A 14,366-nucleotide genomic window follows, 5' to 3' on the forward strand; every position below is an offset into this window, starting at 1 on the left:
ATGTGGGGCTGGAGAGATGGCTCAGTAGTTAAGAACAATGGTTGTTCTTGCAGAAGACCTGGGTTTGAATCTTAGCACCCACATGGCATCTAACAACTGTCCATAACTCCACTGTCCATAACTCCAGTTCTAGGGGATCTTCTGAAAGCCTCTTCTGTCCTCCGTGGGCATTGCACGGCATGGGTACACTTACCTACATGCAGGCAATACATGCATACACATAAAATAAAATAAAGAATAATAAATAAAATATTTTTTAAAAAGTCTGCACTTCCCATTGTAGAGGAGAAAGAAACTATTTCATATTGTTTTTTTTCAGGAATACATGTCAAGGTTAAAAATGACTGGATTAAAAATTACCGGAAGGACCACCTGCTATGGCTGGTTACAATTAGCAATGATTTTAATTGGTGCCCTCAGGAGTGATAAAAGTCCCTCTAAACATTAAGGATATCCTAGACATGCAAAAAGTTTGTTCTCAAAGGAGGAACAATTACAATTAAAAAAAATTTTTTTGGTTTATTTAATTAATTAATTTTTTTATGTTTATGAGTGTTTATTTGCATGCAAGTAGGTGGTCCATGTGCATGCAGTACCCGCTGACAGGCAGAAGAGGGCGTCCTGTCCCTTGAACTGGAGTTAGGGACTACTGTTAGCTAGCTTATGGGTGCTGGAAACAACCTGGGTCTTCCGCAAGAGCAGCCAGTCCTCTTAACCAGTGAGCCATCTCTCCAGCTCCTACAATTCTTTTTAATGGGTTAGCTGAGATAGTTCCAGAAGCCCCTGGAAAGTGGTTCAGTGTCTATTAAGCACCCTGCAGAGGGGGAATGTGCCCTGAAGACACCAAGAACACCTTGCTGTTTCTTAGGGAGCTTACCCATGAGCTCATAGCTAGCTTTAGACTACAGTGTTGATGCTGATCAACCCACAGAGAGGATACTCGAGATGTCGGAACTCAGAATCCAGTAACTGCAGAAATGACATAGACGGGAATGGGAAGAGGAAGCACACATTGTGGCAAAGACCAATTTAAATACTATAAGTAAGGCAATACCTATACTTAGGGTGCCTAAAAGGCAAGAATATTTAAAGCTACTTGAGAATAAAATATAATGACGAATGAGTTTTGGAAATCTAGTTAGATTATTTTTATACGTTTACTACGATTTTGGAGCATCACAAGAAAAAGATTTTTAAAATATTTTATTAATTATTTTTATTTTATGTGTATGAATGCTTTTCTTGCATGTATGTTAAGTGTGCCTCTGTCATATAATGCCCACAGAGGTCAGAAGATAGCACTGGATCCCTGGAACTGGAGTTATGGATGGTTGTTAGCTGCCATATGGGTGCTGGGAACCAAACCCTGAGCCTCTGCAAGAGCAGCTAGCGCTCTTAACCGCTGAGCCATCTCTCCAACCCCAGGCAAGCAATTTTTTTAAAAGCAGTTTTTCTTAGTTTTCATGTATTCTCATGAAGAAGGGAACAGAGATGTGTTTTTAAAACAGTATTAGCAAATCTGTGAACTTCATATCTTTTTAAAATTATTAAGCCTGCCTCAGAAGGAAGTCTGGATAAACTTTTGGGTTTTCTTCTTTCCTATGACGTGTGTAAGAAAATACAAGGAAACATAAGTTCGTGCATTTTGCTATTTTGCAAGGCACAGAAACTGCAGTATAAAAGGGGTGAGATACGGTGCTCATGGGTGATAGAGCTCCTAAGATGAACTGTACACGGTTTTTAGCCCCTATGGTAGCACCTGGCTCTCTGTCCAAGCTCACCAAAGGGTAACATAGAAACTCCACTCACCACAGGTGATGGGGAAAGTGCAATGTTGCCTATGGAAGCCTTCAGTTCGTCGACAGTTGCAGCATTCTTAAGAATGCCTTTAGACTGCAATGGTTTAATCTTGATATTGAATTTCTTGTGTGATTCTTCTTCCTCTTCGGATTCGCTTGAAGAATAAAAGTGCTTTCCTTTGGTAGGTAGAACACAGTTAAAGACACTTAGCTCTTCTACTGGGACGCGATGATGCAAAGGAAACAGGAGTGATGGCTTGTAGGCAGCAAAGGCAGCCTCGGGTGGCAGGAAGGAACACAACAAAGGAGGAGAAGGTTTGGGTTTATTCACCTTCCCTCAGAACCTGACAAGGACAGTGAACTCCAAGGAACAGCGGTCAGGATCCTGTATTTCAGTGGCAGGTGGCTTTCGCATGGTGTACTCTGCTCATAGACAGGCCCTCACGAGCTTACTTATTACCTGACCACGGACCAAGGGCATCTGTGAAGAGTGCTTTGGAGTTGGCGAGAATGAAGGAGGGTTGCTAGAGCCTTTCAGAGGGGAACTGGAGAGAGAGGACAGGAAGAGCTATTTTGTACTCACTGTAAATGATGTTGCTATCAGGGTTTAGCAGACAAGCTAGGGCCATAGTGTGCAAGCACACAGTTTTCTACATCTCCTCACTCTCTATAGTCTATGAATAGATAAAGGTAAATGCCTGCTTGCCAGCCTTCAGGTTGTCCTCTGGGCTATTTTCCATCTTTGATATTAGGAATAGTAGGTTAAGCTATTTCATCTCTTCTGTGAAACTTGAATTTAGTTTACTGTTTTCTGAGAGGGAATACAAATTAAAAATTTACAAAAGAAAGGATATAGCCGGGTTCCTCCGGTCTGATGCTGTAACCTTCTTCATCCAGCTCAGGTGAGTTCTATAAGATACAAATGTATGTTAAATGGTCATTATCCTGATGTGATGGAAGAACTGTTGTGCTTTTAGAATCTTCTACTTAAAGATATAGACAAATCTCTTACCCTAAGGGGATGAGGCTTTAACTTTTAGAAGTGAATGCTAGGCAGTTTATGTTTCTCTCTTTATTTGAGGATATCGCGAGGACCCCCAGTGAAAGAAAGCTCGCGAGGACCCCCAGTGAAAGAAAGCTCGCGAGGACCCCCAGTGAAAGAAAGCATTCAAAGAGAACTTACAAGCTTTTCCTCTAAGCCACAGACTGTGCTAAGCAACCTGGGGGAATGCAAACTATTTGCCCACAGAAAAATGGAAATATTTTTGTGAGGCATAAATTAAAAAGGAAAACAGCACAAGACATCAGTGTTAGATAGGAATTAAAATCAGGGGATGTCGCTTTAGTTTGCAAGAATTAGGGAGGGCAGCTTGAGCCTCTCTGTGCAGACAGAGGACAGGGTACAGGTCTCTCCCCAGGTGGTGGGAAGAGCCTGGCCTTGGGATACCATGGCGGGAGTAGACACTGTATGATTCATGTGGGGAAGGCAGAGGAAACAAGGATGACAGAACTAGGAAAGGATTCGGACAGTGCGGACTGGGCAACAGACCTTGGTGGCCTGCATGCTAAGGCAGGAGTTTCGTCCTGCTAGAGCTGATGCAGTTTCTCAGTCACAGTAGGACATGGTGGGAGCAGAATGATACGGGGAGATTGGGACAGGAGAAAGATCACTCATTTAAAAGTGTATCAGTTGCTTAGAATATAAATCAAGTTCTGGTGGTAGAATGGGAAGAACCAAGGACATTTGAAGGAATGGTTAGTTCTTGGTAAAAGAATAGTCATAGGAGAAAAAGAGAAGGGAAGTTTTGAGAAGTTTCTAAGGTTTCTATGCTCCACTCTTGGGCAACTGACTGCCGGCTGAATGCAATCTAATAGCAGACTGCTAACATTTATGGGGAAAAGGCAGGAACAATAAGAGGCAGTGTGAGTTATTGGGATTTATATTCTACATCTTAGTTCCTATTATAAGCATGTGACACAGCCTCATCGATGACATAATGGCACTATGTGGGAAGAAGAAGCCCCATGGCTAATAAGGAAACCAGATAAAATCAGACGACATGCAGGCATGTGTTCACCTTGGGCCTTGACTCCAGGCACTTTGAGACTGTATCTTCAGCTGACATGAGGACGGACTGCAGGGTGGCCCTGCTGAAGCTGAGATTAGAAAGGCAGCACCGAGAGATATCTTATGTCAAGTGATTTATGTGTTCTAGATGATTAGAAATCTGAGGGTGGTCCAGGTGGGCTCCAACAGTCTGTCCAGCTGTGGTTAGTGAAGTGTATGGTAATGGTGTTAATCAGCTTTGTGAAGAATTTATGAGGAAAATTTAGATCTCAGCTTCTCCCCGAGAAGTATTAACCGACTGTCACTTGACCTGGGCAAAATTTGAACTATATAGTAGTCACCATGAAATCAAAGCTTAGCAGTTAACTCGGTTGCTTCCACACTCAAAGCTGCTTAGAAATAGAACCACTCCTGAAACACCTAGAGTTAGTATAAGGAAAAAAAGTCTTTTGAACACACCTGTGGGCTACATACACTCCTGGAATGTCCAAGCAATTAGGTGACTGAGTCCTGGTAAGAGTGGCACAGGGGAACTGTTGTACCGACTATTTGTGGCCATCTACAACTGGTACTTAGAGGGGCCAAAAGCCGGGTTGATGGACTCTAGTACAGTTCACCCCATTAACCATTCTAAACATGCCAGACGTTTCCTAATAAAATGGACAGTTGTTCACTTTATTTCCATGTCCCACTATATAAATGAGAGCCTCAATTCATTTTTAAGGTGTAAATACATAAAGAAAAACAACTCTTATACTCACATATCTTTCCCAATCAATTTCTGCATAAAATCCATTCGGTGCCCCATTGCTTTTCTTCTGTAATAAATTTGAAAACAAATTTAGAAGGGAAACATTCGAATTTAAAAGAAAACCACAACGGAACCAAAAGAAAAAATCTCCCACTTAATAACTCTTAACTGTATTTAGCATGAGCTATCAAAATCCAGCGTGGAAATGGCAAATTAGAGCATCCTGTGGTAAAACCATATTGGCATACGTGATGGTAAATGCAGCCGCCACAGCACTGCATGAGAAGCCAACCTATGTAGTTCACAAGACTGTGCAACCTAGGCACAGGGTATTCACAGCTAGCTGTTCAAATCTTACTCAATTGCTGACGGATTTGTAGTGCCTATGTGACGTAATCCTCATACCTTTAGGGACCAAAGCCATACTCATATAGATATATTTTAGATGAAAACATTTTGACTTCTAAATTGCTAACATATATACAATTAGTTTCAACATATCCAAAGACTATTTACCTGAGTCATTAATCTCTTAACATTTTTTGCCATTGACTCAATTGGTAAAATATAAAGGAAGTCAGCTCTAGATTAGTTCATTCAGCTGCTAGTTACTAAAAATAATATTGATATTCTTTCCAAAAGGCTTTTCTTATCAAATTATGAAAATGGAATTTGAAGCTTAATGGTGGGCTTCCTTTTATGTGTCCTGAGCCTCCTTGATCTCATACCAGTGCAAGTAGACTGCCAATCAGCACCGTTCTGTCTCTTGCTTGTCTTAACATTTTATTTTGGCTCCTAGTATAATTGTGATATAAGAACACAAGTATTTGACCAAGGATGTGGCAACCCCCAAGTGGAAACTAACAAAGTTATCTACTTTTTTGAAGGGAAGGACAAAAACACCGATCAGGTTAGTGATGAAGGGGCTGCTCAATGACATTCTTGTATTTAACACACAGGACAATGACGATGATCTGTTGTTGAGCAATGGCAGACTTCAGAACAACACATATCAATCAAATGGTGGTGCATGAGCCTCAAGGACAGGACCTCTAATTTTGCAATCACAAATAAGGCCACCTGGGTTAGTGTAGGTGGTGAGTATCCAATTTGACAGATAGGTGAGGAGGAAGCTTTTCAGATATGTGCAGAGATTGCTAGAAAACCCAGAATAACCATGACCATGAGTGACGCTTACTGAGTGTGGACTGTTGGATGGGCAGTGGCTCAGCAAGGATGCATACTGCAAGGGCATCACCACTATTAAATTAGAGTTTCAGTGATATTCTTCCCACTTAGCACAAAAGGACTTTTAAGAAACATATCACATCAGCTCTCTCTATGTGTACTTTATAATGCTATTGTTGAGAACATAGCCAATTTAATAACGTCAGTAATCTCTCCCTGGAAATGGGTTTGCCTTCTATTTCCTTTTCATAATATTCTCTAAGTTCCTGATTTGTCAATTTGTATACTATTTCGTTGAAAATGCTTCAATTCCTAAGAAAGTGTAATATCTAAGATCAATATAAAGGTTAACTTACAATAATAGGGAATCAAATTAATGAAGTTGATTTCAGAGATATAAACTCATGAATTTTGAATTGTGTGATCAATGTAACACTGCCTCCTACTTTGAAAACAACTCCTTCATACAAAGAATTGTTATTATAAAACCAAAGAAATTAGGTATATAACAGAACTCAAAATTTCCAAAGATCTACATATAGCTTGCTTCTCTGATAATACTATCCCTATAATTAAAGCTCATCAAAACCAAGACACTTTTATGTTCAGATGAATAACTTACATGTGTGTGTGCACATACATATGAAAGTATATTTTTTTCTTGACAACACATATACAATACTTACATAAAGAAATTACTAAATTTCAAGATTTAGGCCTTGTGAACATTTCCTTATTTCCATGGAAACCAATGGAAGATTGAGATAAAGGAAAAGCAAAGCCTACGTAATTTTTTCTTTATAAGAAGCATTTTAAAAACAAATACTAAATGCAGACAACAGATTGTAGCAATACCATTGTCAGATATTCAACACACACACACACACACACACACACACACACACACACACAGGTAGCACTGTCACTGTCAGAGATACAACACACACACACACACACACACACACACACACACACACACACACACAGAATTTTTCATTTCACAAGTGAAAATTACCACTAAAGTTAGGCTAGATTCTAGCTGGAATTCTTCTGGCTAAGCCCAAAGAAAAAGTAATTCTTGTTTTAAACATTGCCCAGGGTACAGCTTATGGCTCTATTAATTTTCAAATGAAAACCTTTGAAGAAGCAGGAAAGAATGCAGTGGGGAAATGTCTCTTGACCAGACCTAATGGCAAAAACAGCATCAGTTCCTCACCAATACCTAAATGGTGATTTTTTTTTTTTCTTCTTCTTGGAATTGGAGTAACACATTCATTTATTTTTCCCTTTTTATTTTTTTAAAAAAAACACATTCCTACCACAGTTTTGTTTTTGTTTGTTTGTTTGTTTTTGCTTTGCTTTATTTTAGAGACAGGGTCTCACTATGTAGCCCTGGCTGGCCCAGAACTCACAATGTAGATCAGGCTGGCTGTGAATTTACAGAGGTCTGTCTTCCTCCACCTCCAGAGTGCTAGGATTAAAGGTGTGCTCCCCCATGCCGGCCCCTAGCACAGCTTTTACTATTTGAGTGTTTGACTATTATTTAAAGGCGGTTGAGCTTGCTTTAATATGTATCATTTTGGTTATCTTAATATCTATCCTCAGACAACATGATGGGGTAAATCAATAAGTATAGTAACATTTTCTCTTAATTGTGCATTCATCGACGTTCTGTTTCCGTTGTGAATGCCCCTCTTTTTTGAGGTTAGCTTACAACTACACAATAATCTTCGGGTGAGTAGAGATAAAAATACACGATGTGCTGCTGAATTATTATCTTCTCTCCTCCAAAGTAGACTTAAATCATTTCACAAATAATCTTACTGAACAGCAATTTTCAGTAGAACTGGCTGTGAGAATGGCCTGTTCTATTTGATGTTCAGTAGGTGGTCAATAGATGTGCCTGACTATATAGTCTTTGAAATGTGGCAAGTATGGCAAGGGACCAAATTTTAATAAAAAGCTTCCTAAGAGCCACCACAGCTGTAGCTATTGCAGTGTGGCCTGAGATCAGCAACCTTGACTCCACTACGTACCTTGGTTTCCATAGGGCTGGGTCCTGCCAATTTCCTGATACCATTAACATAATGATTATCCTAATAAGTGATGTTACTCAGTTTGCATGTTGACCTTTATAGTCCAAGTCATCTTTACAGATAGCAGATTTCTTTTAAAATTTGAAAAATTTGAATCCCTGTCCTATGTCTAAGGTAACACACAAATCTCTTAGTCCTGATCATTCTTGAAAGGAATGTTCAAATATCAATACACGAAATCCACAGGATTGATTTAAAAATTGGACTGAGGTAGTTAAGAAGTAATTCGGAGATACTTCATTGAATAAGTCAAGGTGACTCTGCTGTCTGGATTTTAGATTGGGATCTTACTCACTGTTCTACAACCCCTTGGAAATTTTAAACTAAAGTCTGTTTCCTTACCGACGCTTTTTTTCCTCCTTCACGCGCACACTCTGCTTTGCTATGGTAGGGTGGCTCGTGTGGGCTGGGCTGCTGGAATTGATTGTTTTCATGTAGAAAAAAGCTGTTAAAGGATCTTGTTCTTCAAGACACATATAAAGAATCACATGGAGTCAGCAAACATATCACAGAAGAAACAATTTCTAGACCAAATTGCATGGCCTGCCAATCTTGGCAGGGTTATTTAAGCAAAGAGTAGACTTTGGGGCCCATAATGAGGCTCTATTCAGCAGGCCATTTTGGCTAAGCCAAGAAGGGGGAGAGGAGGAGGAGGGAGACCGGCTGGGCACCAGGGACCCTGTGGATCCGTTCCTCATTCAGACGGCACTAAGTGCACAGGTAGAGAACAGACACAAGACGTACAGGAAGAGACGGAGCAAAAACAGTTGTCATTCTAATCTAAGTATGAAAAGCCTAGTTCTTCTGCTTTTCCCTGCTCACAGCCTCCCTGAGGGTCATGGATAACCACAGTGCACACAGTTCCAGGCCTGTGCCCTTTTCTTCTTGCCTGTTTAGGATAAGCAGAAAAGACCTCACAGTAAGGGCTATGACCCTTATTGCCCAAGTACCAGGGTATTTGTGAAGAATTAGGACTGTTTAGGGAAAAGTTAAAATGTGTTGCAGCCTTGACCTTGTAACAAGCAGTTCTGCCAGTGATAGGTAAGAAGGCAAGCCCACCTTCACACCACGCAGTCCTGCCATCAAGCCTCTATCCATGATGGGCTATATTAGAAACTGGAATTAAATACCACTACATTGAAGCTCTTGTGCAGACCCCTTTGGTTACCAACTAGTTTATAAACACTAGCTGAGCATATCACCACATGCAGTTTGCAGGACCACATTAGTCAAACTACAAGTGTCAATGTCAGGCCTTAAAAAGGTAGTGGTCTGGAAGCTATCTCAACCATAGCAAACTGGTTCCAATCCACAGACATAAGATCTTAAAGAAATAAGTTTGAGTTTAGAATAAAATCAGGCTGAGATTATTATAGACCAATAACAAACAGGCATGTTAACTCTAGCCCACAGTGTTGTGTTTCAGAATTTGGGGACCAAGTATTTCAGGGAAATTTGAGCATTTTCAAATGGTAGAAATAACAGCTGGCTTATAATTTCCAATATCCATGAAACTATACATCCTTTTTCAGAGAAAATGTACTTCTTTTGAATGTGGTCTGTTTTATTTCTGGAGAAACTGAAATGCAGTAGTTCTGTAATAATTACAACGACATTTCTAATTAACAACAGGGAGGACATAATTGCTATTGAGTAACTTTACAGGACATGGAATGGTATAAGGAAAGCTCAGGGAGACCTGGAGGAGAGAAGTCCCTAGGATGGATCTGGGCTCATAAGTGTAGCACATGTTCACGGTCATCTGCAACGTCAGGTACTGTGGTCCATAGTTCAGCGATACTGAAACTGGGGTTCTCCAGAAGAGCAGAGAATAGCAAGGAAGCAATGGGGCCACAGAGACGATAGGAGAGGTTTGGAGAAAGAAAAAATAGACAAGACAGAGTGGAGTGAGAGAAGTCGGAAGGCGCAACCCAGCCAAGGCAGAGAGCAGAGGGGTGAGCAGCGCCTGGCCAAGGTGGGAATGAAAGGACAAGAGGACCCAGGGGGGGGACCAAGCCAGAGGCAGGGGAGACACAGAGAGCAGAGAGTACCTGAGACAGAGTTAAGGAGAGGGCTCTGAGCCAGAAGCAAGAGGTGAGCAGAAGCTGAGTCTTCTGGGCCTTTTTTTTCCCCTGCTGAATAGAGCCTTTATTATAGTGGTACCCAATGTCTGACCAATTTCAGTCTCTTGTCAACATTTCACAGCAAGAATCACAAGAAGGCAAAATGCACCCAAAAGCTAAAACCCTGAATCAAGAGCAGGAGAAAATCTCCTGCTATAGCTGAGATTCATACCCCATTAAGTAGGATATTGTAAAGGGTTTTAAAAATATATACGTATTTTTAACCACTGTGTTTATTTTAATTTTCACTCGAGCCCAGTGAGCTTAATGTGAGTCCATTTTTTTTTTTCCTGAGTAACAGCTGTTCTTTTGAACCTTCTGAATAGGACCTGATTTAGATGGGAAGGAAGTCATTTTAGGAGCTAGGACAGAATCCCATAAGCACAACATGGCCAAGCCTAAGCCTGTATGCTCCAGACTTCCGAAAAGCAAGAAATCTGGCAACCAGCAAGGAGTCGGTTTCTGCTAAATTGAAACCCAGTGGACACATTTTCCTCCTTCAGGCTGTAAATTCAGGCACAAGTGGTTTTAAGACCATTCCCTATTTTTGAATTTAATATAGAAAATGTATTTGCAGCCCAACTTCTCAAGGGGAAAAGTTTCCTTCAGTTTTACTGGCTTGCTGCTCTTTTATGACTCTGTGGCGCCGCTGGAGAGGAACATTCTCACATTATAAGCTTTATATCACTGAACTAGAAACAAAATAGCAGCTGTAACAGCCCCTGTATGGACTGTCTGGCTTCTGACCTGACATCTCCATGGCTAGTTTGTGAGTGTGCTCTGGGCTGGGTTTCAGGTGAATGCAATAAATAAGTTTAGCTTGATCAAGACTACATTCATGTCCCATGCAATTACCAGAGAGAATTACAGTGGTAGAGGTCTGAAAAGTCCTGCAAGTTGTTTTAAAGGGGGGAGGGGCAGGGACAGTGAATGGGGGCGGGCTTTAGAAAATTTAAGCATAGCATATATGGGACTGCAAACTCACTAAAAATGGCCATTTAGATACTTACCATTCCATCTCGATCTGGTGAACCTCTGTAACAAAAAGAAATTGGTAGCTGTTATGAAAATGAATCATTCCTGTTGCAGACCAAGGAGCCATGAATCATTAATCACAACCTTCACCCTCCCCTGTGTTCCCATTACAACAACTGGTTAAGGAAACAGAAACCAGTGGTACTGGCAATGCTGGCACATGGGAGAAGCACATGTATGCCAGGTAGGGGGACACTTATCAAGAGCTGAAGTCCAAAGACACAGCTGGTGGTGCTGTGCCTCATTCTGTGTTGTTTGTAAGAGTCTCTCTCTCTCTCTCTCTCTCTCTCTCTCTCTCTCTTTCTCTCCTCCCTCCCTCTCTGTTTTGTCTCCCTGTGGCCTGTAACCCCAACTAGCCTGGATCTTGCTATGTAGACCAGGCTGTCCTTGATCTCACAGAAATCTGCCTGCCTCTGCCTCCCAAGTGTGAGTGCTGGGATTAAAGGTGTGAGCCACCATGTCTCCTAGTCCACACTCTTTTGAAAAAGATTTATGGGGCTGGAGAGATGGCTTAGCGGTTAAGAGCACTGACTGTTCTTGCGGAGGACAGGATTCTATTCCCAGCACCCACATGGCGGCTACAAACCATCCTTAACTCCAGTTCCAGGGGAATTTGACGCCCTCTTCTGACCTCCGCAGCATTGCATGACACAGGTGCACTCACTTACATGCAGGCAATACACTCATACACATAAAATAAAAATAATAAATAAAATAAAAGATTTATTTTTAATTGTGTGTTTGTAGGTATGTGTACATATGAGTACGGGTGTGTGTGGCACCTAGAAGAGGGTATTTGATCCCCTGGAACTAGAATTATCACCTGACTTGGGTGCTGGGATCCCAACTCCTGTCCTCCGGAAGCACAGTATATCCTCTTAACTGCTAACCCAACTCTCTGGTTTCTCTGGCCCATTCTTACTGACTCCATTTAAAGCTATAGTAAATCATGTATACAGATTTGTTTTCCTTTGTAAGTGGTTCTGAATGGTCTTTCATGAGGTGAAACTTCTGTGGTCATTTTCATCCTGTTTTGAGACTTTGTGCCTTCATCCGTATGTGTTTCCTGTATTTACATCTCCTGTGATAGGAGATGGAGGTTGGTAGTTAGCTAAGTGGCGCCCTCTGCTGCTGAATTCCGGGGTAGCTGTTCCGTGGTGGCACCATGCTGTGATGTGCTGCAAGGCAGCTGCAGAGTAAGATGAATCTGGAGGTTCAGACTTCACCATTTCTGAGTTCTGTCACTCTGAATTTGTTATCTAACCTCTCTAAGCCAGTGTAAGTAGAGTAGTGCATACAGCGAACTGATAATTGTTCCCCACACATACTAAGTACTCAAAAATGTTGATTATAATTTTTCTTGTCCATGATGGTTTTTCACTAGGAACATAAAAGTGGTCATTTGCAGCTGCACTGGGCTGCAAAGTTACTTTTCAGGTTACAATTGGAAACTGGACTGGATAGGCAAGGGAGGGAGAAGCAAGAAAGTAACCGCTGTTATGTGACAACATGATTGTAATTCATTTTGTGGAGAGCTTGAAAGTATTAATACTATTAAAAAGCAACTAGAAACTGTGCTTGGAAATGGACTTGTACTGTGGGGAAGACAATATTAATAAGTGTTTGGGGTAGACTATGACATCACTAGAATTTGGTAAGGTTGGAACTGGTCTCTCTTTCTGGACTATGAGATAATTCCACTTCCCCACCAATTCTCCTTCAAGACAAGCCAAACAGTCTCCCTGAACTGTAAGACCCTTGTTAGAGGGCATCATCCTTCATGATTAGTGCATCCTGTGCCCATACAGAGGCAAAAGGGTTAATCAGCACTACGGGAATAGAAGCAGGGAGGACGATACTATTGAAACATCATGGGAGCTGACAGAAATCTTGGAATCTTTGGACATGCCCTGGGAACTAACATTAAATGTTTCAAAGAAATGTCACTTAAAATAGAAGGGCAGGAAGAAGTTCACTGGACCAAAGTTATGATTTGTTGAAAAATATTATGTGCTTATGATAAGCACAGACTTGGGCAGGGCCAGGGAATGAAACAATAAAGATACGCTCCATATAGAAAGAATGCTGCTCTAGTACCAGACAACCTGGGTTCAACCAACGCAGACGAAGCAGGGAAGCTTGGGCAAGCAGCTTCATTGCTTTCTGTCGTAATTTCCCTGTCTATAAAATAGCTATGGCAATAGCATATACCCCACTGAGTCAAGAGGATCCCAGAAGTTCATAAAAGTCAAGAGCCTGAAACAGTGCCTAGAATGCAGTAAATAAACATTTGTTAAATATTTTCCAGAATAATAATGATTATGTAATCTGATTTTGGGTCGGAAGGGGGTAGATTTTTATCAGCTTTGACACTTAGGCATGTGTTTTAAAGTTATTTCCTTACCTACTAGTATGAAGTTTTAATTTATGAATTAATTTCTATGTCAGCATACAAAGTCATTGGTTTCATTTTAACATTTTCTTCTTTTTAAAAATTTATTATTTTTATTTTATGTCCATGAGTGAACTGCCTGTATGTATGCAAGTGCACCCATGTTATGCAATGCCCAAGGAGGTCAGAAGAGAGTGTCAGATTCCCCTGGAACTGGAGTTAAGGACGGTTTGTAGCTGCCATGTGGGTGCTGGGAATTAATGCAGGTCCTCTGCAAGAGCAGTCAGTGCTCTTATCTGCTGAGCCATCTCTCCAGCCCTTCATTTTAACAATCATATCACACATTAACAAACTTTGTTCTTATCCTCCTCCCTGCCTTCACTGTCCCCCAACTATCCTCCTTCACCTTCTTATTGGTCCCCTTCCTGCCTCAAATCGTTCCATGTCTGCTTTTATGCCACAAGTGCTTCATTCTACCCCTTCACTCTCTTCTTTCCATTAGGTCTCCTCCTCTTCTCTCGTGGTCCCCTTTCAACGTTCACAGCACACACACACACACACACAGAAACACACACACACACACACGCACACACACAATTAAATCTAGATTTCATATCTGTCTTTCTGGGTTTTGCTTACTTCCCTTAACCTGATTTCTAGTTCTATGCATTTCCCTCCAAATGTCACAATTCCATTTTTTATGGCTGAATAAAATTCCATTGTGCATATGTGCCATATTTTCTTTATCCATTTATTGACAAACATCTATGCTGGTTTCATTTATTAGGTGTTGTGAATGGTGAAGCAATAAATATGGATGTGCAAATATCTCTATGGCATGCTGATACAAGGGTCTTTGGGTATATGCCCAGTAGTAGTATTGTAGATCATATGGTAGTTGCAATTTTAGTTCG

General features: G+C 41.0%; 1 protein-coding gene across 15 annotated transcripts in view; it reads right to left on the reverse strand.

The window, feature by feature from the left end:
• Sgip1 (SH3 domain GRB2 like endophilin interacting protein 1) overlaps positions 1-14,366 on the reverse strand; it is a 236,787-nt gene that overhangs the window by 101,593 nt on the left and 120,828 nt on the right. For 6 of the 15 annotated variants that reach the window (XM_008831039.3, XM_008831042.2, XM_008831041.2 and 3 more), the window contains 5 exons: positions 11,036-11,060; positions 8,245-8,316; positions 4,629-4,685; positions 2,654-2,708; positions 1,810-1,985 (listed from right to left, as the gene is read on the reverse strand). In XM_008831039.3, coding sequence (XP_008829261.1) covers positions 1,810-1,985; positions 2,654-2,708; positions 4,629-4,685; positions 8,245-8,316; positions 11,036-11,060 — 385 coding nt within the window. Of the gene's footprint in view, positions 1-1,809; positions 1,986-2,653; positions 2,709-4,628; positions 4,686-8,244; positions 8,317-9,953; positions 10,038-11,035; positions 11,061-14,366 lie in introns of all 15 variants that reach the window. The other 9 variants (XM_008831044.2, XM_008831043.2, XM_008831047.2 and 6 more) reach the window with 3 other exon arrangements.

Source organism: Nannospalax galili, unplaced genomic scaffold (genome assembly GCF_000622305.1).
Source record: "Nannospalax galili isolate Female #2095 unplaced genomic scaffold, S.galili_v1.0 scaffold553, whole genome shotgun sequence".
Taxonomy (NCBI): domain Eukaryota; kingdom Metazoa; phylum Chordata; class Mammalia; order Rodentia; family Spalacidae; genus Nannospalax; species Nannospalax galili.